The sequence below is a fragment of the Onychomys torridus genome, chromosome 22 (genome assembly GCF_903995425.1).
Source record: "Onychomys torridus chromosome 22, mOncTor1.1, whole genome shotgun sequence".
Classification (NCBI taxonomy): domain Eukaryota; kingdom Metazoa; phylum Chordata; class Mammalia; order Rodentia; family Cricetidae; genus Onychomys; species Onychomys torridus.
The window spans coordinates 23,289,490-23,310,991 of NC_050464.1; the positions used below are offsets into that span (position 1 = coordinate 23,289,490).

Genomic DNA, 21,502 nt, shown 5'->3' on the forward strand with positions numbered 1-21,502 from the left:
ACCCCTTCGCTTTTTAAAAATGAATTAATGGCTTGGTCGTGATTATAATTTTTTTTTTTTGTTTGTTTGTTTGTTTGTTTTTCGAGACAGGGGTTCCCTGTGTAGCTTTGTGCTTTCCTGGAACTCACTTGGTAGCCCAGGCTGGCCTCGAACTCACAAGAGATCTGCCTGGCTCTGCCTCCCAAGTGCTGGGATTAAAGGCATGAGCCACCACCGCCCGGTGATTGTAATTACTTTTGTAACACATTTTTCATTATGAAAATTCAAAAAATATGGATAGCAAAATGACAGCCTTCTCTAACTGCAGTCATATAATTTTTTGTATATTTGTATATGCTATATATACTTTTAATTCATTTTTACTTATTTATTTATTTATTTTGGTTTTTCGAGACAGGGTTTCTCTGTGTAGCTTTGCGCCTTTCCTGGAACTCACTTTGTAGCCCAGGCTGGCCTCGAACTCACAGAGATCCACCTGCCTCTGCCTCCAGAGTGCTGGGATTACAGGCGTGCGCCACCACCGCCAGGCTATATACTTTTAAAAATTTGTTTTGTTGTTTGGTTGCTTTTTGAGACAGGGTCTCATGGTACCCATGGCCTAAAACACGCTTTGTAGCCTAGGTGGACCTGGAATTCTGAGTAATCCTCCAGGCTACTGGCGCCTGCGAGGCAAAGAGGGAACTTGAGGTTTCTGGGCAGAGTTGGAGTATCCGCACCGAAGTTCAAGCCGCTTGTAGAACCGACACCATCGGGCATGACAGAAGTGTCTCCTGCGCCTGTGCTGTGTCGACGGAGCAGGCTGCGCTGGGTGTTCCGCAGGTCACACGACCCGCAGAGGCTGTTCCCCTCTCACCCGGGTCCTCAGTGGTCTTCCTACCGCCCCACTCCCATCCGTACTCCAGTGGCAAACGGATTTTCAGGTCCTCAGATTTCTCACTTGGGCGAAGGAATAAAACATCGAAGCAGGTATTGATGGGCACACATCTTACACCCCCGCCCCCCCGCCCCCCACCCCTTCCCTGCCTTCTGCCTGGGCATCAGGAGAGCTTGGCTGCAAGCTTCCTCAGAGACCTACAAGAAGGGACTCTCATTTCTGGCACTGGGCCCCGAACTCTCTTGGGAGCCCCTACCTCGGGAGGTTGTCTCTGTGTCCTTCCCAGGCCCTAAGACACCCCTTTCATAAGCTCCTAACCCCCAACAATCCTTCTTTAGTGGCTCCCTTGATCCCTTCATCCGGGACCTTTCACGGGAGTGGTGAAGAACTAAATGCTGGGGACCGGGACTTCAAGGGGTCTCCCAGACCTTAGCCTAATGGCCCTGGGAGGCACAGCCCCAGAGAGTGGAGGGATGCCAATGACAGACTGGCGGGGACCTCTGGCCTTCCTAAGGGAGCACGACTCAGGACTTCATGCCTTTGGGGCTAGAAGGAACATGAGAGCTTTCTCTCTCCCTGCGCAGATCCTAGCCCGGGGACCTCCGGATGGCCCTGCCCCAGCCTCGGGACAGGCGCCGACTTGCCCTCAACCAAGTTGGCGCCGGCGGCTTCACGCGGGACCATGTGACCCTCCCAGACCCCGCCCCCGCCCTCCCCGGGAAGGCCCGGCTAAAAGCCCAGCCGCTGGGCGGTGGGCAGCCAGGCCAGCATGTCCCCAAGGCTGAGCGCGTGCCGGGTGGCGCTGGGTCCGCTGCTGTGCAGCTGGGCGCTGGCGCTGCAGGGCGGGATGCTCTTCCCCCAGGAGAGCCCGTCTCGGGAGCTCAAGGCGCTGGACGGACTGTGGCGCTTCCGCGCGGACTTCTCCGAAAACCGGCTGCAGGGATTCGAACAGCAGTGGTACCGGCAGCCGCTGAGGGAGGTGCGCGCTCCCCGGGGTGGGGTGGGGTGGGGTGGGGTGGGGGAACCCCCGGTCTGGAAGTCTCTGGAAGCCAGGGGATGGATGGAGGGGTGCGTGGACCTGGAGGTCCCCTGGTGCGGGTCTAGAAGAGGTTAATATGGGTTTGCAGGCTGGGGTGGGGAGCGGCCGGAGCAGGAAGTGGGGGCACCTTGCGTGCCCGAGAATCACATGAACTCCAGGGCTTCTGCCAGGCCAGCGCTGCCCCAGGCAATGGATTTTTTTTTTTTTTCAAACTTTTCATTCTATTTCAAAGTGCTGAGGGGTTGAACCCAGGACCCTGTGCGTGCATGTCTCTACTGAGCCTTTTGTTTTTGTTTTGAAACTGTCTCATTCTGTAACCCAGGCTGGCCTGGATATCCTGGTGAACTTTTTTTGGGGGGAGGGGGGTTGAGACAGGGTTTCTCTGTGTAGTTTTGGTGCCTGCCCTGGATCTTGCACTGTAGACCAGGCTGGCCTCGAACTCACAGAGATCCTCCTGCCACTGCCTCCTGAGTGCTGGGATCAAAGGCGTTCGCTGCCGCTGCCGCCCTGGTGAACTTCTTGCGCCAGTTTTCCCGAGTGTTGGAGTGGATGTTTATGCACATTGCCTCCCGCTTGCTCTCTCACATCTAGCGAGAAGCAGAACCCTCGCAGTGTACAGAGGGGATGCTGCCCACCACAAAGATTCGGGGGTGGGTGGGAGTAGAGGAAGGGAGCGCTGGTACGCCGTGCAGGGTTCGGCCCAACCAAGAGGGCATTGGAGCTGCAGGATTGGATAACGGACGTGAGTTGGCACACAGAGAGCAGAGGTCTCCATCTCTGCTCTCCCTTCCTAACTGGGTAGGGTTGATGCAGTAGCAGGGTGAAGAAAACCTGTGTGCTCACAGCCTCAGCCTCTCTCGGATTCATTCATTCATTCATTCATTCATCCGTCCGTCCGTCCGTCCATTGTCCCTCACTTCCTCTTCCCCTCTTTGGCTCTCTCCTCCACTTTCCCATCTTTCTCCCTTCTTTAACGTTTTTTGTTTTTTGTTTTTGTTTTTCAAGACAGTTTCTCTATGTAGTTTTGGAGCCTGTCCTGGAACTCGCTCTGTAGACCAGGCTGGCCTCGAACTCACAGAGATCCACCTGCTTCTGCCTCCCCAGTGCTGGGATTAAAGGCATGTGCCGCCGCTGCCACTGCCCGGCCTGTTTTTATGTTTAGAACGTGTGTGTGTGTGTGGGGGGGGGGCACCCATGTGCCACCCAGGGCATGTGGAGGCCAGAGGGCACCTCGCTGGTCTCTCCTCGGTCCCAGGGATCTAACTCAGGTCATCAGGCTTGGTGACTATGTAGTGCCTTAAACCCAGAGTCATCTCAGCAGCTGTGTGTGTGTGTGTGTGAGAGAGAGAGAGAGAGAGAGAGACAGACAGACAGACAGACAGACAGCTTCTCACTCTGGCACCCACCCCATAGTAACCCTGCTCCCACAGGTGTCAGGGTTACAAGCTATGAACCACCAGGTTTAGCCGCTCAGCTTTCAACTGCACTGCCCAGCATTCAGCCGAAGAGGAAGTGAGGAGGAGACAGCGCCTCACGTGTCTTCTCCAGTTACTCAGCTCAGGGGCCCCTGGGCCCTGCTGTTGGCCTTCCCCCTGTGGCAGTGGCCATCTGCCTCTTTGTCAGGCTCTGGTTCTTCCTGTCTTAGGCTGGCTGGGCTTGTGGCCCTTGGCTCACCCTTTCCATGGAAATCTCGATCCTGGTGTCACCTGTCCTGAGAAAGAATTGGGTTTCAACAGTCTTTTGTACAAACTGTCCGTGCGGGTCACTAGTCAGCAGGTTTGCCCACCCATGCAGCCATTGTGTCCCTGTGCTTCTGTGAGGCGCTGTGGGGATGGGGGGGGGGTGCAGGCATGAAGCACAGCCCTGATTCTTGTCCTTTGGATAATCTCATGTATCCTCAGATACGCTGTGTAGCAGAGGATTTAGTGACCTTGAACTCTGGTCCTCCCGGCTGCACCTCCCAGGTGCTGGGATTACTGGTGCATACCACCATTGGTTTATGCAGTGCCCGAGTTAGAACCAGAGGTCCCATGCATGGTAGGCCAGCACTCTACCTGCCGAGCTATATCCCTAGCCTGTGACTCCAGCTCTTCTTTCCTCCAGTCGGGCCCAACCTTGGACATGCCGGTCCCTTCCAGCTTCAATGACATCACCCAAGAGGCGCGGCTTCGGAACTTTATTGGCTGGGTGTGGTATGAACGGGAAGCAATCCTGCCACAGCGGTGGACCCAAGACCCCGAGATTCGAGTGGTGCTGAGGATCAACAGTGCCCATTATTATGCTGTTGTGGTCAGTGTAGGGAGTGGCTGTCTGGGGTGGGGGGAAGCAGTCTAGGCTGTTGAGAAGGGGTCTGTGCCATGGGTCGGAGAAAGGGGTGCTTCATGGGCTCCATTAGAACACCATTCTTGGGGCTGCAGAGATGGCTCAGAGGTTAAGAGCACTGCTTTGTTCTTCCAGAGGTCCTGAGTTCAATTCCCAGCAACCACATGGTGGCTCACAACCATCTGTAATTAGGTCTGCTGCCCTCTTCTGATCTGCAGGTGTACATGCACACAGAACGCTGTATATATAACAAATAAATAAATCTTAAAAAAAAAAAAAACAAAAAACCCAAAAACACCCAAAAAGGCTTATGGCAGGACCGGCTTCTGGGTACCCCCTTCGGTACTCTGCTCATATTTCCTGTGTCTGCAGTGGGTGAATGGGATTCATGTGATGGAACATGAGGGGGGTCACCTCCCCTTTGAAGCTGACATCAGCAAGCTGGTCCAGACTGGGCCGCTGACCACCTGCCGGATCACGATCGCCATCAACAACACACTGACTCCTCATACCCTGCCACCAGGGTCCATCGTCTACAAGGCCGATACCTCCATGTGAGCAGCATCCTTTCCCTTCCCTCCCTTCCCCTGTCCAGTGAATTTCCACACAGGGAGAGTGACTTTAGCCCCGGATCTGGGAAGACCGGGGGACACATGCTAGTTAAACATCAAAGGAGGCAGAAGGCCGAGCAGATGGCTCAGTGGGTAAAATACTCACTATGTCAGCAAGAAGTCATGAATCTCAAGTCCAGGCACCCATGTAAGGATGGATGCAATAGGTTGGATCTGTATTCCCAGTGTTCTTGAGTGCTACTGTGTCGAGATAAGAGGTAGCGATGGGATTCCTGGAAGTTCTCAGGCCAGCTAGAACAAGGGACCCTGTCTGGAGATAGAAGGCAAGAACCAGTACCCAAGGTTGTCCTACAGTCTCCACATGTGCACTGTGGTGTACACACACACACACACACACACACACACACACACTGCATGCACAATTTTAAAAAAAGGGGAGAGGGTTGGGGATTTAGCTCAGTGGTAGAGCGCTTGCCTAGCGATCCTCAGCTTTAAAAAAAAAAAAAAAAAAAAGACAGAGGAACGATCGACCTTCGTTTTCCTAGGTATCCCAAGGGTTACTTTGTCCAGGACACAAGCTTTGACTTCTTCAACTATGCGGGACTGCATCGGTCCGTGGTCCTCTACACCACCCCCACCACCTACATCGACGACATCACTGTGACCACTGATGTGGAGCAAGATGTCGGTGAGGGCCCCTGGCAGGAGGTTCTGTGCTAGGCTGGGCCCAGTTTAATCTCAGTTCCCAAGAGGAAATAATCCCAAAGGCAGAAGGCTTGGGGCGTCTTGTAAATGTCACCTGCTTGATCACCCTCAGAAGACAAGACCCAGACTGCCCGAGCCAACCAGGGCGTCAGAACTCACCCCATCTGGTGGACCTCACTTTGTGAGGAAGTGAGGACCAGTGGAGAGTGGGGTCTTGGCTAAAGTGACATAGTTCAAGATATTGAGTCACTTAGCTGTTCCCCTGTTGTACCGCCCCCAATCTCTCCTCCCCGAACAGTAAACTGAAAACATCAAGCAGTTGTTGGCTAGGGTCCTGGGGCCTGAGAGGACTTCCAAGAACGGTATGATAAAGTCCTTTGTCTCCATCTCCTATTTCCCACAGGGCTGGTGAATTACTGGATTTCCGTCTGCGGCAATGATCATTTTGAGCTAGAAGTGCGTCTTCTGGATGAGGATGGCAAAGTCGTGGCCCAGAAAACAGGGCACCAGGGTCAACTTCAGGTGCCTGGTGCCAACCTCTGGTGGCCTTACCTGATGCATGAGCATCCCGCCTACCTGTACTCCTTGGAGGTAATGGGGATTTGGAGCTGGGGCCAAGGTCGGTCCTTTGCTGCCCCCTGGTGACAGTAGTCTCAGCAGGCATTCCAGGACAGGTGACTCAGTGGGCACTGTCCTAGATTCCTGTTTTCTATCCCTTGGTGGAAAAGTCCTGAGTATGTACTTCCTAAAGACAGAGAGTGGCATTTTGGCATCTCCGCTGAAGCCTTGTGAGATACACAGGTCCTTTTCAGTCAGGCCCAGGGAGGTATGGGATAATAGGATCAAATAAGTATAGAAGTTGATGTCAGCCTGGTCTACCTAGTGAATTCCAGGACAGCCAGAGCTACAAAATAAATTAATTAATTAAAAAATTAAAAAGCCCAACTAGCTAGGCATGGAGGTGCACACCTGTAATCTTAGCACTTGGGAGGGATTCGGCAGGAGAATCAAGAGTTGAAGGTCATCCTTAGCTACAAGTGAGTTTGAGGCTAGCCTGGGATACATGAGGTCTGACAAGAAAAGCTGGGCAACGGCAATGGTGCACCCCAGGACTCAGGAGGCAGAGGCAGAGGCAGAGGCAGGTGGATCTCTGAGTTTGAAGCCAGCCTGGTCTACAGAGCAAGTTTCAGGACAGCCAGGGCTACACAGAGAAATCCTGTCTTGGACCAAAAAAAAAAAAAAAAGCTCCAAAGTGTTATGCATGGGGGCAGCCCTTCCTGTTGGGTGACATGGTCGAGGCTCTGTCTACCTGGGTGCTCTTGCCTGGCACATTGGTCTCCTAGGTGAGGATGACAACCGCTGGGCCTGTGTCTGACTTCTACACCCTCCCTGTTGGGATTCGAACAGTGGCTGTCACCAAGAGCAAGTTCCTCATAAATGGGAAGCCTTTCTATTTCCATGGCGTCAACAAGCACGAGGACTCGGATGTGAGTTGCAGTTATGGTACCACCCCTCCCACCCCCTGGGGTGGAGGGGGAATGTCAGGAGTCACTGGTCTCCCCTTCCTCTGAGTGCTCTGAAGATGCCATCATGGGCTGGGGTTTGTGAATCGAGCCTAGGTGGGGGCGTGGGGGTGGCTCTACAGGGGCTGCAGAAGAAAGTGGGTGTTCTCCAGTGACAAGAGCAGAGGCCACACAGCCCTGCTGTTCCCTAGATCCGAGGGAAGGGCTTCGACTGGCCGCTGCTGATGAAGGATTTCAACCTACTCTACTGGCTTGGCGCCAACTCCTTCCGTACCAGCCACTACCCCTACTCGGAGGAGGTGCTTCAGCTCTGCGATCGCTACGGGATTGTGGTCATTGATGAGTGCCCCGGTGTGGGCATCGTACTGCCGTGAGTGCCCCTCGCCGCCCACACTGCCCAGCTTGCCCGGCTCTTCTCAGAGCCCTTGGTGACCCTTTCCTTTTCTGGCTCCACAGCCAGAGTTTTGGCAATGAATCCCTTCGGCACCACCTCGAGGTGATGGAGGAGCTGGTGTGCAGGGACAAAAATCACCCTGCGGTTGTGATGTGGTCTGTAGCCAATGAGCCTTCTTCAGCTCTGAAACCTGCTGGGTATTACTTCAAGTGAGTACTACCCTTCCTCCCCTGGGCTGAGTGAGGCAGACCTGTGGCCTTTAGCCCTGTGGCCTGCCTCAACCTCTGTAGGCAGCCAGGAGCGTGGAAGTCAGCCTTAGAGGGTGGACGTATGCTCCGCATGTCAGTGTCCCCTCCTGGCCAATCACTTCTGGGAAGCCAAATCAGCCCACCCAAATGGTGGTTTTTCCACCCAGTGAGACCCTTCTAGTCATACCTGAAAGGAAATCCAGAGTTCCCTTTGATACACAGAACTTCAGATTTTTATATCACATTATCTATCTATCTATCTACCTATCTATCTATCTTCTATCTATCTATTTTGAAACAGGATCTTGCTATGTACCCAGGCTGGCCTCAAACTGGCACTGATCCTCTTGACCCTGCCTTCTGAGTGCTGGGATTATAGGCGTGACCAACCAAGCCTGACAATTTTTTGGTTTTAGACTTCTTTTTAATTTGTTTATTTCTTTGTGTGCCATGGCATACATGTGGAGGTCAGAGGATAGCTTGTAGGAATTGGTTCTCTCTTTCTACCCTGGAAGTCCCAGGGTTTGAACTCGAGTCACTGGGCTTGGCAACAGTTGATTTTAACCACCGAGTCATTCTCCAGACCATTTCTGATTTTTTTTTTTTTAAACAAGGTTCCCAAATAGTGCAGGCTGACCTCAAATTTGTTATATAGCCAAAGCCGGCCTCGAATTCCTAATCCTTCTGTCTCTACTTCCTTCTTGGGGGCAAGGATTACAGGTGTGCTCCATCACACCTGGCATTCATTCACTCACTCATTCTAGACAGAAACTTTTGTGGAAGCTCTAGAAAAAACCACTTTGTGACACTCTGGGTTCATCTTCATAAAACCAGTTTACACAGGCATGCGAATATAAATGGGATTTTAAATTGTTTTGTGTGTCTGGGTATTTTGCCTGCATGTGTGTGTGTTTGCTACCTTCAGAGGCCAGAAGGCATCAGATCCCCAATAATAAGTGGAGTTACAGCTGGTGGAAGCCACCATGTGGGTGCTGGGAATTGAACCTCAGTCCTCCGGAAAAGAGCAACCATTGGGCTCTCTCTCCAGCACCATAAAAGGGGATTTTTTTAAAAATGACACAGAAAGATGTTAAATGTACTTTCTAATGTGGGGATCCAATCCTGAGCCTTATCTATGCATGCTAGGTGAGTGCTCTATCATTGAGCTCCATCTCCAGGCCCTTCATCTGTCATGAGAACTGTCATTTAATCTTTAGGGTGAACTATACTGCTCGTCACAGAGAGGCAATGGTAGCTTCTGACACTGCATCCCAGCTCCACATAGTAATTTGAGCTCCTGAGTCTGTGTAGAAGCCAGGCCAGTGACAGCTTTGGACACTCAAAGCCCTTCAGAGGGCTTTGGGACCAGGGCTGGGTGGATAGTTTGTCTTGAAGGGGAAGCATGTAGCTTCGTGAGGCTCCCAGACTCTTTTTCAGGAATTGACGAGGTGAGACGCATGTGTTAGGGGACAGCATCGTTGAAGCCAGGACTGGCTGGGCTAGAGTAGCCCAAACTGGCTTTCCTGGTTTGGAGCTGTCTGAGAAAGTGGGTCCAGAACATATGTCCAAGGGGCAACACACAGCCTTCATACAAGAAGAGTAATGCTCAAAAAGATGGAGAGATGGCTCAGCGGTCAGGAGCACTGGCTGCTCTTCCCGAAGAGTTTAATACCCAACAACCACATGGTGGTTCACAACCATCCGTAGTGAGATCTGGCGCCCTCTTCTGGCCTGCAGGCATACGTACAGGCAGAACACTGTATATATAATAAATGAATAAACCTTTAAAAAAAAAGATGTAAAAGGGAAAAAAAGTAGTCTTCAATGGTAAATGAGAGTGATCTGTGCTGTGGAGGCCAGGGATAAGTCCCAGGTACCAGACCCTAACCGAGACTAGTCCTTCCATTGAATTCTCTCCTCTACATTCCTCAGCAATCAGTGGGGTTCAGCTCAGCACTACTGTCATTGCTTAAATTTCAATCATGCCCCCCCCCAGGGCCTCACAGAGTGCTACACTTCCCTCTATTTCTGCCGCCTCTTGATGTTGCAGTCTGTGCTCACCTCTGCTCTCGTGGCTCCCTGCAGCCATGGCCTTAGCTGGGAGCCACCACTGATGGGGGAGCTGGGAAGGAAAGGGAGAGAGAGGGGTGCTTGAGAGCCCCTCCCCACCTGACAGCCTGCCTCCCTTCTGGCTTCCACGGACAGGACGCTGATCTCCCACACCAAAGCCCTGGACCCCACCCGTCCCGTGACCTTTGTGACCAACGCCAAATATGATGCAGACCTGGGGGTGAGCCTGGGGGCCGGGTGGTCATCACACTGCCTCTGCTCGTCTGTGCTTGTTGGCCTTTCAGTCTTGTGCTTGCTAACATGAACCAGCAGTGGCCAGCCCGGCCATTTTCACGAGTGGTTAAAATGACTAACTTCCTGCTTATCCCCTAGGCAGTGTGGCTTCTGGGCTAGTCAGGACAATGTACCTGTTTCATTGTAGACTTCTGCTTTTCTAAAATGATTTTTATTAGCATTATATATATACGTATATATATATATACACACACACACACATACATATATATGTATATGTATGTATTATAATAGCTTTATTTGATTATATTTTCCTGTGTATAGTGTATTTTGATCAGTCATACCCATTTCCCTTCCTTGCCCATCTCATACTCCTGCTTTTCCCAACAAGTCTCCCTTCAACTTCATGGTTTTTGTTTGCTTCTTTGTTTTTAGACAGGATCCCACTATGTAGCCTGTAGCCTAAGCTGCCCTAGAACTCAAAAATCCTCCAGAGCTCTAGGATTACAGGTGTGAGCCATCATGCTGGACAGACTCAGCCTCCCTGCCTCCCTTTTTTTTTTTTTTTCTCATAATTGTATGCCTTCATTGCATATCAGCAGGCAGGCATGGTACTGGAGCAGTAGCTGAGAGCTCACATCTTCAGACACAACCACATCTGAATTCTGTTCTGACCTTGAGGAGGCCCTCAGTGTGAGAGGCAAACTCAGTTGGCTACTCTTGTCCCGGGCCCAGTATGTGGACGTGATCTGTGTGAACAGCTGCTTCTCTTAGTATCATGACTATGGGCATTTGGAGGTGATTCAGCCACTTGGAGTGAAACCTCAAAATCCACCCCCAATGACACGCCTCCCCCACAAGGCCACACTTCCTTATCCTTCCCAAACTGTTCCACCAACTGTAGACCAAGAACTCCGACAGGAGAGCCTATGGAAGCTCATCCAAACCACCACAGTGTGAGCTCCTAGCCAGAGCCATCTCTTCAGCATCATCCACCTCCCCCTCTTATTTTTTGAGACGGGGTCTTGTTAAGACAGTCCTCGTGGATAAGAAAGCCTCATCAGGGGACTGGAGAGATGGTTTATCGGGTAAGAGCACTTGTTGCTCTTCCAGGGGACCAGAGTTCCTGGTATCCACATGGTGATGGCTCATAACCATCTTGTTCCAGGGGATCTGACACCCCCTGATGAGTATACAAATATACAGAGAAAACACTCATCTATAAATTAAATATCTAAAAATAATTAACAACAATAAAAGTCTTCTTAGCCCTGGTTTCTCTCTCTCTCTAGAGCCTACCTTTCAAAAAAACCCAGAGTTTGTACTGAGGCCCTGATGCTGACCATTCCAATGCTCACCCTGTCTTTTTTTTTTTTTTTTTTGGTCGGAGCTGAGGACCAAACCCAGGGCCTTGTGCTTGCTTAGCAAGCACTCTACCACTAAATCCCCAACCCCTCGCCCTGTCTTCTGTGAGGACGGGGAAGGCTTTGCTGGGTGCCCCATGCCTGGCCTCTTTACCTGGAGTGTGCTTTATGAAGTGACACTACTTGACCTTTCTGCAGCTTGCACCTTCCCGCCACCACAGCCTGGAGAGGGTCTGAGGGTCCCTTGGGAAAGACCTCACCATTCAAATGGCAGCTCTGGAGCTGAGCAGTGTGGCTAGAAAGAGACATGCCTGTGTGACACTGGATGCTAGCCAGCTAGACACAGAACTCTTTTCTGTTGGTTAGACACATCCCTATCCCTGTTCTGTGGACCCTCATCACTTCCTAGGAAGAAATCTTACTCACAGCATTGCCTTCCCAATTGTGGATCAGAGGACCCTGCAAAGGGCTGGTGATGTGGCTCAGTGACAGCCTATGCTTAGCATGTACAAGCCCTTGGGTTGCATCCCCAGCACCTCGCTCCCCTCCACCCAAAAAATTGAGCAGCAGATGTAGCTTAATCGTTAAGAGTGTTTGCCTCGAATTTCTGAAACCCTGGACTTGATCCTCAGCAAGGCAGAAAGCTAGGTATAAGTACACCTGCCATCCCAGCACTTGGGGGGTGAAGGCAGGCAGATCGTCAGTTCAAGGTCAGCCTTGACTACATGGGGAGCTTGAAGCCAGCTTGCACTACATAAGTCTGTCTCAAAAACTGAACTGTGGAGAAAAAAAAATCCACTCTTCAGGTTGGGTCCTATCTCCAGGCAAGGCCACAGGAGACCAGTGACAGGAATAAAGCAGTGGAGTCCAACAAGGTCAGGAACTGATGGCAGCCTGCCTTGCTTCCAGCCACGGTCCAGGTGGGAGCCTCTGCCTAGCGATACAGACTAGCCCCATTTGGGTCTGTTCTTGGCTTTCTTTCCTACATGTTGGGTGGCGTAACCTACTTCATCTGCATTCTCTTCTGACCTTGAAGAAGAGGTCCTCAGTGTGGGGGGTAAACTCACTTTACCGTTCCTGTCTTAGGCTCCCTACGTGGACGTGATCTGTGTGAACAGCTACTTCTCCTGGTATCACGACTATGGGCATCTGGAGGTCATTCAGCCACAGCTCAAGAGCCAGTTTGAGAACTGGTATAAGACTCACCAGAAGCCGATTATCCAGAGCGAATATGGAGCCGATACAATCACAGGGTTTCACGAGGTAAACGGTGTAGAATGGTTTATCGTCACTTACCACAGTGGTGACATGAGACACTACTTGTCTCTCTGGGCTTTCCCTGCCCTCAGTTGGACCAGTGACCCAGCCTTATGCCCAGCCCTACACACACTGTGGCCCCTGCATACAGGCCTCTGCTCAGCGTGTGTGTCTTAGAGGAAGGCCCATTTTTGTGTCCACCCCCTCCTCAACCTGCTATTCACATTTTTTTTTCCCCCCAAAGGTCTTTGTTTGATGCCCAGGCTAGCCTCAAACTCACAATCTCCCTTTGCTGGGATGACAGTGTGTGCCTCCACACCTGGTCCAATTTTTTTTTTCCTCAGGTTTTTCAAGAAAGGGTTTCTCTGTGTAGCCTTGGCTGTCCTGGAACTTGCTTTGTAGACCAGGCTGGCCTTGAACTCACAGAGATACACCTGTCTCTGCCTCTCAAGTGTTGGGATTAAAGGTTCCAATAATGACTTTTTAAAATTCTCAGCCTCTGGGCTGAAGAGATGACTCAGTGGTTAAGAGCACTTGCTGCCCTTCCAGAGGACCTGTTTGGTTCCCAGCACCCACACTGGGCAGTTTACAACTGCTTGTAACTCCAGTACCAGAGGATCTGATACCCTCTTTAGGCCTCCACAGGCACCTGCATGTCTGTAGTGTACAGACACACAATTTAAAAAATGAACAAATCTTTTTTTTTTTAAAGATTTATTTATTATATATACAGAAGAGGGCACCAGGTCTCATTACAGATGGTTGTGAGCCACCATGTCATTGCTGGGAATTGAACTCAGGACCTCTGGAAGAGCAGTCAGTGCTCTTAACCTCTGAGCTATTTCTCCAGCCCACAAATCTTTTTTGAAAAGGTAATTTTCAGGCTGGGCAGTGGTGGCACACACCTTTAATCCCAGCATTCAGAAGGCAGAGACAGGTGGATCATTATGAGTTCAAGACCAGCCTGGTCCACAGATTGAGTTCCAGGACAGCCAAAGCTAAACAGAGAAATCCTGTCTCAAAAAACCAAAATAAAAGGGTTGGGAATTTAGCTCAGTGGTAGAGTGCTTGCCTAGCAGGCATAAGGCCCTGGGTTCGATCCTCAGCTCCAAAAACAAAAAACAAAACAAAACAAACAAACAAACAACAACAACAAAAAAAACCAAAAGAAAGTAATTTTCAGCCTAGGAGAAGGTAGCTCAGCTGGTATAGTACTTGTCTAGCACGAATAAAGCTCCACATGCTATCCCTGCACCAGACAGGCCAGGTGTGGTAATGCATGCTTGTAATACTTGCCCTGGGAAGTGGGGGCAAAAGAACCTGAAGTTCAGGGTCATCCTTGCCTACTAAGGAGTTTGAGGCTAGTTTAGGATACAGAAAACCCTGTCTCAAACAAACAAACATTCTCCTGTCCAGACCGGTGTTGATAGCAACTAGCCATGTAACAGCTACTGAGATTGAGATGTGGGTAGTAGACTACGTTGGTTTGGTGTTATCCTAATTTAAATGGCCACACGTGGCTGGAGCTGCTGTATTCGTGTGGGTCTGTTTCCATTAAACGTCATGGTGGGCAAGGTGGTCCATGTCTGTTCTACCACTTGAGTGAAGGCAGAATGAGTTCAAGGCTAGCCTCAGCTACACACTGAGTTGTAGGCCAGCCTGGGCTACATGAGATGACTCAGATAAAGTGCTAAGCTACACAAGTGTGATGACCAGAGTTCAAATCCAAGGAACCCACATAATGCCAGGTGTAGTGGCACACACCTGTCATGCCAGTTCTCCGACTGCAAGCGGAGACTCAGAAACAGAACCCACTAGCTATCAGGCCGGCTACCTGGTGTATATAGTGGAGAACAAGAGACCTTGTCTCAAACAAGGTGGAAGGCGAGGACTGACCTCTACATGCATGCACTCATGCACATACACATACCTACATCATACACAAGATTTTTAAAATTTTTTTGAGGATCATTTTTTATGTGCACTGGTGTTTTGCTTGCATGTATGTCTATGTGAAGATAACAGATCCTCTGAAACTAGAGTTACAGACAGTTGTGAGCTCCCAATGTGGTTGCTGGGAACTGAACTCAGGACCTCTGGAAGAGCAGCCAGTGCTCTTAACCTCTGAGCCACCTCTCCAGCCCCATATACAAGATTTAACATTTTTTAAAAAATTATGTGTATGTCTGTGTCAGGGTGCCCACTGAGGCCTGAGGTATCAGAATCCCCTGGAGCTGGAGTCACTGGTGGTTATCAGCCACCTGATACAAGAGTGGGGAACCGAACTTGGGTCCTCTGCAGTAACAGCACACTCTTAACCACCAGGCCATCTCTCCAGCCCCTTATACATACACTTTAAAATAACAACAACAAAGGTCAGTCCCAGACGAAGGAGTTGCTAAGGCAGGGTGACTGCGTGTTAGAGGGTAGTCGAGGCCCCAGCCAGGCGGTGTGGTAAGGCCCGACCTTGAAAACAAAACCCACAACAAACTTTTTTAGAGTTGAGGTAAACATACTTTTTACTTCCTGAGTCCTTTAAAGAACAGCGAGAGATGGGGACTGTGGAGGTGGCTTCAGAAGGGAAAGCACTTGTTCTGTCAATGTAAGGAGCAAAATTCAGATCCCCGCCGCCCAGGCAGGCTCCAGGCTGGTGTGGCAGGCTTCCTGTAATCCTGGTACTCCAGTGGTAGAGATGAGATCCCTAGAGCAAGATGCCTAACCCAACTGCCTGGAATGCAAGAGACCCTGGCTCGATTATTTAAGGTAGAATACAGTTAAGGATTACCTGACTTCCAGCACATGCAAATTGGGGGCAGAGTGGAAGCCAGAGAATGAATATGCACTGCTCAGTTAACCTGAGCAGTCAGGGTGGTAACAGCCCAGATGCTTGGGAAGCCAAGGCAGGGTAGCAAGCTCAAGGACAGCCTGCACAGTTTAGAGAGATCCTGTCTCAAAATTGGATTGTTTTGTTTTTGTGAGTTAGGGTTTCTCTGTGTAGCCTTGGCTGTACTGGAACTCGATCTGTAGACCAGGCTAGCCTTGAACTCAGAGATCCACATAATTCTGCCTCTCAAGTGCTAGGATTAAAGGCATGCACCACGGTCACCTGGCTGGATCTCTAATACTTCAGTCCCAACTCTGACATTCCCTTTGCCTTGAATCCCAGGATCCACCTCTCATGTTCAGTGAGGAGTATCAGAAAGCTCTCCTGGAGAATTATCATTCAGTTTTCGATCAGAAACGAAAGGAATATGTGATCGGAGAACTCATCTGGAATTTTGCTGACTTTATGACCAACCAGAGTGAGTGTCTGTGAGGCTTATGGATTTTTCTCAGGTTGGCTTTTCCAGTTCTGAGCTTTTGTAAGAATTCTGGAAACGGGGCTAGGGAGATGACTTAGGTAGTATTTTCCTTGGTCTATTTTACAACATTTAAAATTGGGTCAGTTCACACCCTCAATTTTTGATGGGTCTTGATATGCAACCTTGGCTGGCCTGTAGACCAGGCTGATCTGGCACTCACAGTGATCCAGACTGCCTCTGCCTCCTGGGTGCTAGCATTAAAGATGTGCTCCTCCATAGTACTTTAAACTTTATTACATTTTTATTTGGTGTGTGGGAAAGTGGGGTGTGTGTGCATGCCATAACACATAGGTAAAAGTTAGACAGCTTTGGGAAATCTGCTTGCTCCACTGTGAGGGTGCCTGTGATTGAACCTGGGGTGATTTGGTTTAACAGCAGGTTCCTTTACTTTGTGAGCCATCTTATCAGCCCCCCTTGTTTGTTTCGTTTTTTAAAGCACCAATAAGAGTAATGGGGAACAAGAAAGGGATCTTCACTCGTCAGAGACGCCCCAAAAGTGCAGCATTTATTTTGCGAGAGAGATACTGGAGGATTGCCAACGAAACCAGGCAGCATCACCATTCAGTGCCAAGAACCCAGTGTTTGGGAAGCAGACCATTCACATTCTAAAGCTAGAACTACCTCACTGCAGACATGACCTCTGATGAAATAAAAGATGTTCTCAACAGAGCAGATGTCCCCAGACAGTTCATGGCACCAGAGTCTTTTGACTTTGGATTTTGTGATCTGCTAGAAGGGGACATTGAAAGTGACAATAAAGTTTATCTTGTATGGGAATAATGACTTGCTATGAATGTCTGAGCTTAAGCTCAGTAACATGATGTGCTGAGAAGTGTTTGAGGTCATTTCTGCCTCAATTTTTGGCCTTGGCTTTGTGCACTCTTGAAAACCTGTGTGTGGACACTTACACTTCCTTAAGGGATACTGGTGAAGGGCTGGAGAAATAGCTCAGAGGTTAAGAGCACTGACTGCTCTTCCAGAGATTCTAAATTCAAGTCTCAGCACCCACTTGGCCAACTGCCATCAGAATCCCCATTTCCGAGGTGATACCAACACCCTCATTTGGTCTCTACAGGTACCACATGCGCATGGTGTGCAGACGGACACACATGGGAAAAATAGCCATACATGTAAAATAATATAAATTCAAATTGTTTTATTTATTTATTTATTAGTTTTTCAAGACAGGGGTTCTCTGCAGCCCTGGCTGTCCTGGAACTCTCTCTGTAGACCAGGCTGGCCTCAGACTCAATAGAAATCCTCTTGCCTCTACCTCCTGAGTGCTGGGATCAAAGGTGTATGCTACCACCCAGCTAATTTTTGTTTTAAAGTGCTACAGGTGACAGACTGCTCACTGCCCCAAGACACCCACGCTTGAGCATCAAAACTGGCTAATCTTGACCCAGTAAGAGTCTCAGCTGGGCGATGGTAGCATAGCACTCCTGTAATCCCAGCACTCAGGAGGCAGAGGCAGGAGGATCTCTGAGTTCGAGGCCAGCCTGGTCTACAAAGAGAGTCCCAGGACAGTCAAGGCTGTCTGGAAAAACAAAATAAAACAAAACAAAACAAAAAACACTCATTAAACCCCACAGGGGTTGGGGATTTAGCTCAGTGGTAGAGCGCTTGCCTAGCAAGCACAAGGCCCTGGGTTCGGTCCTCAGCTCCAGAGGGGGTAAAAAAAAAAAAAAAAACCCACAGAGGAGCTGGGTGTAGCGGCACATGGCACATGACTTTAATCCCACTCTCGGGAGGTAGAGGCAGGCCAAGCTGTCTCAAAACAAACTCCCTATTGATTAGCCACAGACCTGTGGGGATTCACATACATAGAGAAGTCTTGTATAGTACAGCAGCTGACAGACCACTTTCCATGGTTGAGATGACAAGTTCAGGTTCAAATACCGAGTCTCTGAATTGTGAACTCCCAACTCCAGCCTACTCTCTGGTTCTATATGCATGCTCGTGGAGGCTAGAGAACCACTTCAGCAGCTATCCATCCACCTTGGGTTTTGAGACAGGGTTTCAGATTCCGGGAGAATTCATCCAGTTTAGGCTGGCTGGCCAGCAAGCCTAGGGCTCTGCCTGTCTCTACTTTCCCAGTGTTGAAATTATAAGCACATGCTGTCAGTCCCAGACCAGCTCTTAAGCATGAGTTCCTTATGCATGTACCACAAGCACTTCTATAGTTCAAACTTGACGGGGCAGGTTTGGGTAAAAGCCTAAGGGTTCTCAGCAATGCCACTGACTAGGACTTGCCTCTTTAAACGGGGCCTATATATATAAACTAGTGTTCTGTGGCTGGTACCTCCAGAGGGATGATGACCTGTAGTCTTGCTAAGTCTTTCCCTGGGGATTTGTCCCTGGATCCCTGGTCCAGACACTGCATTGAAGCAAGGGTATACACATCCCAGTATTCTTCCGAAGATCAACACTGGTGTTGAGGATGATGTCCTGAAAAGGGCTGAGCTGTCCAGTCTGGTGGAAGACAAGGAGCCATGTGCCATGCTGGAGACAAGTGGACTCTTCTCAGGGTCAGGTGTACACATCCCTTTCCAGTCTTCCTTCCCTAGACCCATGAAAAGAAGAGAGCGCCTCCTCCCACTAGCTTGAGATAATTTAAGACAGACTGTTATTCGTTCAAGTGGGAAGGGATTTTAGGAGAGCTGTATTTCATGTCACCATGGAACTCTTAAAATTTTCAAAATAATCTAGTTTTGTGTCTTAGCTTATTATAAATTTTTACTAATATTTTAATAATTTACTTTCTGTGTATGAGTGTTTGGGTACCATGTGCATGCTTGGCCTGGTGCTGGTGGAGGCCAGAACACATCAGATCCCCTGGAACTGGAGTTATAGGTAGTTGTGAGCCACCATGTGGATGCTGGGAATTGAACCCCAGTCCTTTGGAAGAATAACTAATGTTCTTAACCAATGAGCCATCTCTCCAATCAGCCTCTAGTTTAAATGAAGTTTCTTAGTTGACAAACAATATGCTTAATGGAAGATATGCAAATGTTTTACAAATTAGAGATAAGGCATGAGTCATAAGTCCGAAAATAGTCTTTTTGCTGTTTTGTTTTTTGAAACAGGATCTCATGTATTCCAGGCTAGTCTCTCTCTTTTGTTGTTTTTGAGATAGGGTCTCTCTGTAATCCTAGCTGTTCTGGAACTTGATATGTAGACCAGGCTGGCCTCGAACTCAGAGCTCTGCATGCCTCTGCTGGGATTAAAGGAGTACACCACCACACCTGGCTGGGCTAGTCTCTTAACATAGTCCATGTATGGATGTCAGAGGACAATGGTAATGGGTGCTCTTCTTCAACTGTATGGGTCCTGAGGATAAATCTCAGGCCTCCACGTATGTCGGTACACTACTGTATTTGCATGCCTGGTTCCTAGAGCATCAGATCCCCTAGAACTGGAGTTACAGATGGTTGTGAGCCACCATGTGGGTGATGGGAACCTAACCTATGTCCTCTGCAACAGCAAGTGCTCTTAACTACTGAGCCACCTCTCTAGCCTGTCATTTTTTTTTTTTTTTAAAAGTCATGGTCTCACCAAGTAACTCTGGCTGTCCTAGAAACTCATTATGGCCTCAAACTCACAGAATTATGTCTGCCTCTGCTGTGATTAAAGGCCTAAGCTACTACAGCACTCAGCCCTGCCATAAATTCTTGACAACCACATATGTAACAAACCCACAGGAACCCAAGAACATCACCCCTAAAGAATCTGTTTCATCTTTAAGTTACCTGGGATTTAAGAGAAAAGGCTCCAGATTAGTACCTGTAGGGACCGAGTTACAGTACCATGGATACGCACGTTCTTCCTGACTCTAGACTTCATCTCATCCACCTTCGTTTGAAGACTCCACACTGAAGTAAGAACAATGGCAGCACAATGTCCACAGGTAACGTCTACATTTATTTTATACCAAAAGTTATGTGCAACAAATAAACATTCTTACATATTTACATCGGTTTTTATTTATCAGTTAGCAAAATGGTATCCTAAATCTCTGATAAAGAATATTTCTATCTATATTAAAGAGGGAATCTTCCCAGTGAACTCCTTTTTACATGAATGTTTACTCAGGAGCTTTCGAAGCATGAGTAATATTTTAGATGGAACAGACTTCACAGGTCATATACACCTATTATTTAGGCCATGCTCAATACAGCTTCATAACATTTCACCTCTTCTGGGCCAATTAGTTTAAAAAGGGGGTAGGGGGTGTTTGATCAAGTTGCCTGGGATCCTACTCTGCCCCTTTGATTGTAGGGTTCTTCTCACACATTAGGATTCATAAATGTGCTGCCTAAAATGCTAAAAGGGGCAGAGGGCAGGTTCACTGATGGATGCTGAAGGAAAACACAGGGGTGGTTCCTGGAAATGACAGTGGGAAATGACAGCTTTGCTGACATTTTTCTGACTTTTAAGGGAAAGCCACCGCCTGTCAGTAGTCATCAGAATCAACTGGCGGTGCCAACTAGAGCTTAGCAAGTCATTGCTGAGCAGTTTTCGTGTTTTTAATTTTGCTTTTCAGACAAGGTCGCATATAGCCGAGGTTGGCCTTGAACTTCTGGTCCTCCTGCTTCCACCTCCCAAGTGCTGGGATTCTAGGTGTGTGCTACCATGCCTGGCTGCACTTTACCGGTAGTCTTTTGAAAATAATTATAAATAAAAACAAAAAAGCAGCAATATTAATTTACTGTCCTCTATCTTACCTCATAGGTAAAAGGTACTTTGTACCAAGTGAAATACTTTTATATATGTATGGGTGTTTTGCCTGCATGTATGTCTATGCACCATATGCATGCAGTGCCCTTGGAAGCCAGAAGAGGGCATCGGATCCCCTGAACTGGAGTGACAGATGGTTAAGCTGACGTGTGGGTGATGGGAGCTGAACCCAGGTCCTCTGCAAGAAGAGAGACGAGTGGGCTTTTCTCTTTCTATGAAAAAGCCAATGTCTTTCAACCTCCTTCCATATAATGAATTTGAACCACTCATTCTAGCACTTGGGAGGCTAAGGCAGGAGGAATGCCAACTTTGAAGCCAGCCTGGGCTATGTACTTAGTTCTAGGACAGCCTAGGCTACAGAATGAGATCATCTGTCTCTTAAAAAAAATACAAAAGAACAACAAAAGAGCTGAAGGAGAGGCTACATATATGAAGCAAAGTAATTCCTGGAATGCAGCTAGTGCAAGTTGTTCCCCTGAGTTGTTCCAGTTTACCCTCCCGCTAGAGACCAGCTGCGGGGAAGGACCAAGGACTGCCCGCGCACAGGCCCTGGAGCACGCCTCACCAGACTCCTCTTACTCCTTCAAGTCTCGTCACCTACCGAGTGAAAGGCTTCACAGATTACTGTAGGAGTCATGTCCCCCTAGTCTGCCCTTCCACATTTCCTGTTAGTCACGCTTCAGGGTTTGTTGTTATTCTGTGGGTGGGCTTTTTGAGACACGTATGTGTGTGTGTGTGTGTGTGTGTGTGTGTGTGTGTGTGTGTGTGTGTGTATCTCACTATAGAACCCTGGTTGGCCTG

At 49.1% G+C, this 21,502-nt stretch overlaps 1 protein-coding gene across 5 annotated transcripts; it reads left to right on the forward strand.

The window, feature by feature from the left end:
- The first annotated feature begins 797 nt into the window (after positions 1–797).
- On the forward strand, positions 798–19,895 carry Gusb (glucuronidase beta). 5 transcript variants are annotated; one of them, XM_036172143.1, is made up of 13 exons: positions 798–966; positions 1,737–1,853; positions 4,017–4,202; positions 4,608–4,789; positions 5,353–5,495; positions 5,916–6,103; positions 6,856–6,999; positions 7,227–7,405; positions 7,492–7,638; positions 9,883–9,967; positions 12,432–12,608; positions 15,769–15,904; positions 16,401–16,801. In XM_036172143.1, exons 3-13 carry the CDS (start codon positions 4,035–4,037, stop codon positions 16,571–16,573), a joined length of 1,722 nt encoding a protein of 573 aa, XP_036028036.1. In that variant the 5' UTR covers positions 798–966; positions 1,737–1,853; positions 4,017–4,034; the 3' UTR covers positions 16,574–16,801. The 5 variants fall into 5 exon arrangements, with proteins under 5 accessions (XP_036028036.1, XP_036028037.1, XP_036028035.1 ...); XM_036172142.1 differs by lacking the exon at positions 16,401–16,801 and adding an exon at positions 19,666–19,895 and having other exon boundaries at positions 811–966; positions 1,459–1,853; XM_036172140.1 differs by having other exon boundaries at positions 812–966; positions 1,459–1,853.
- Positions 19,896–21,502: the final 1,607 nt, after the last annotated feature.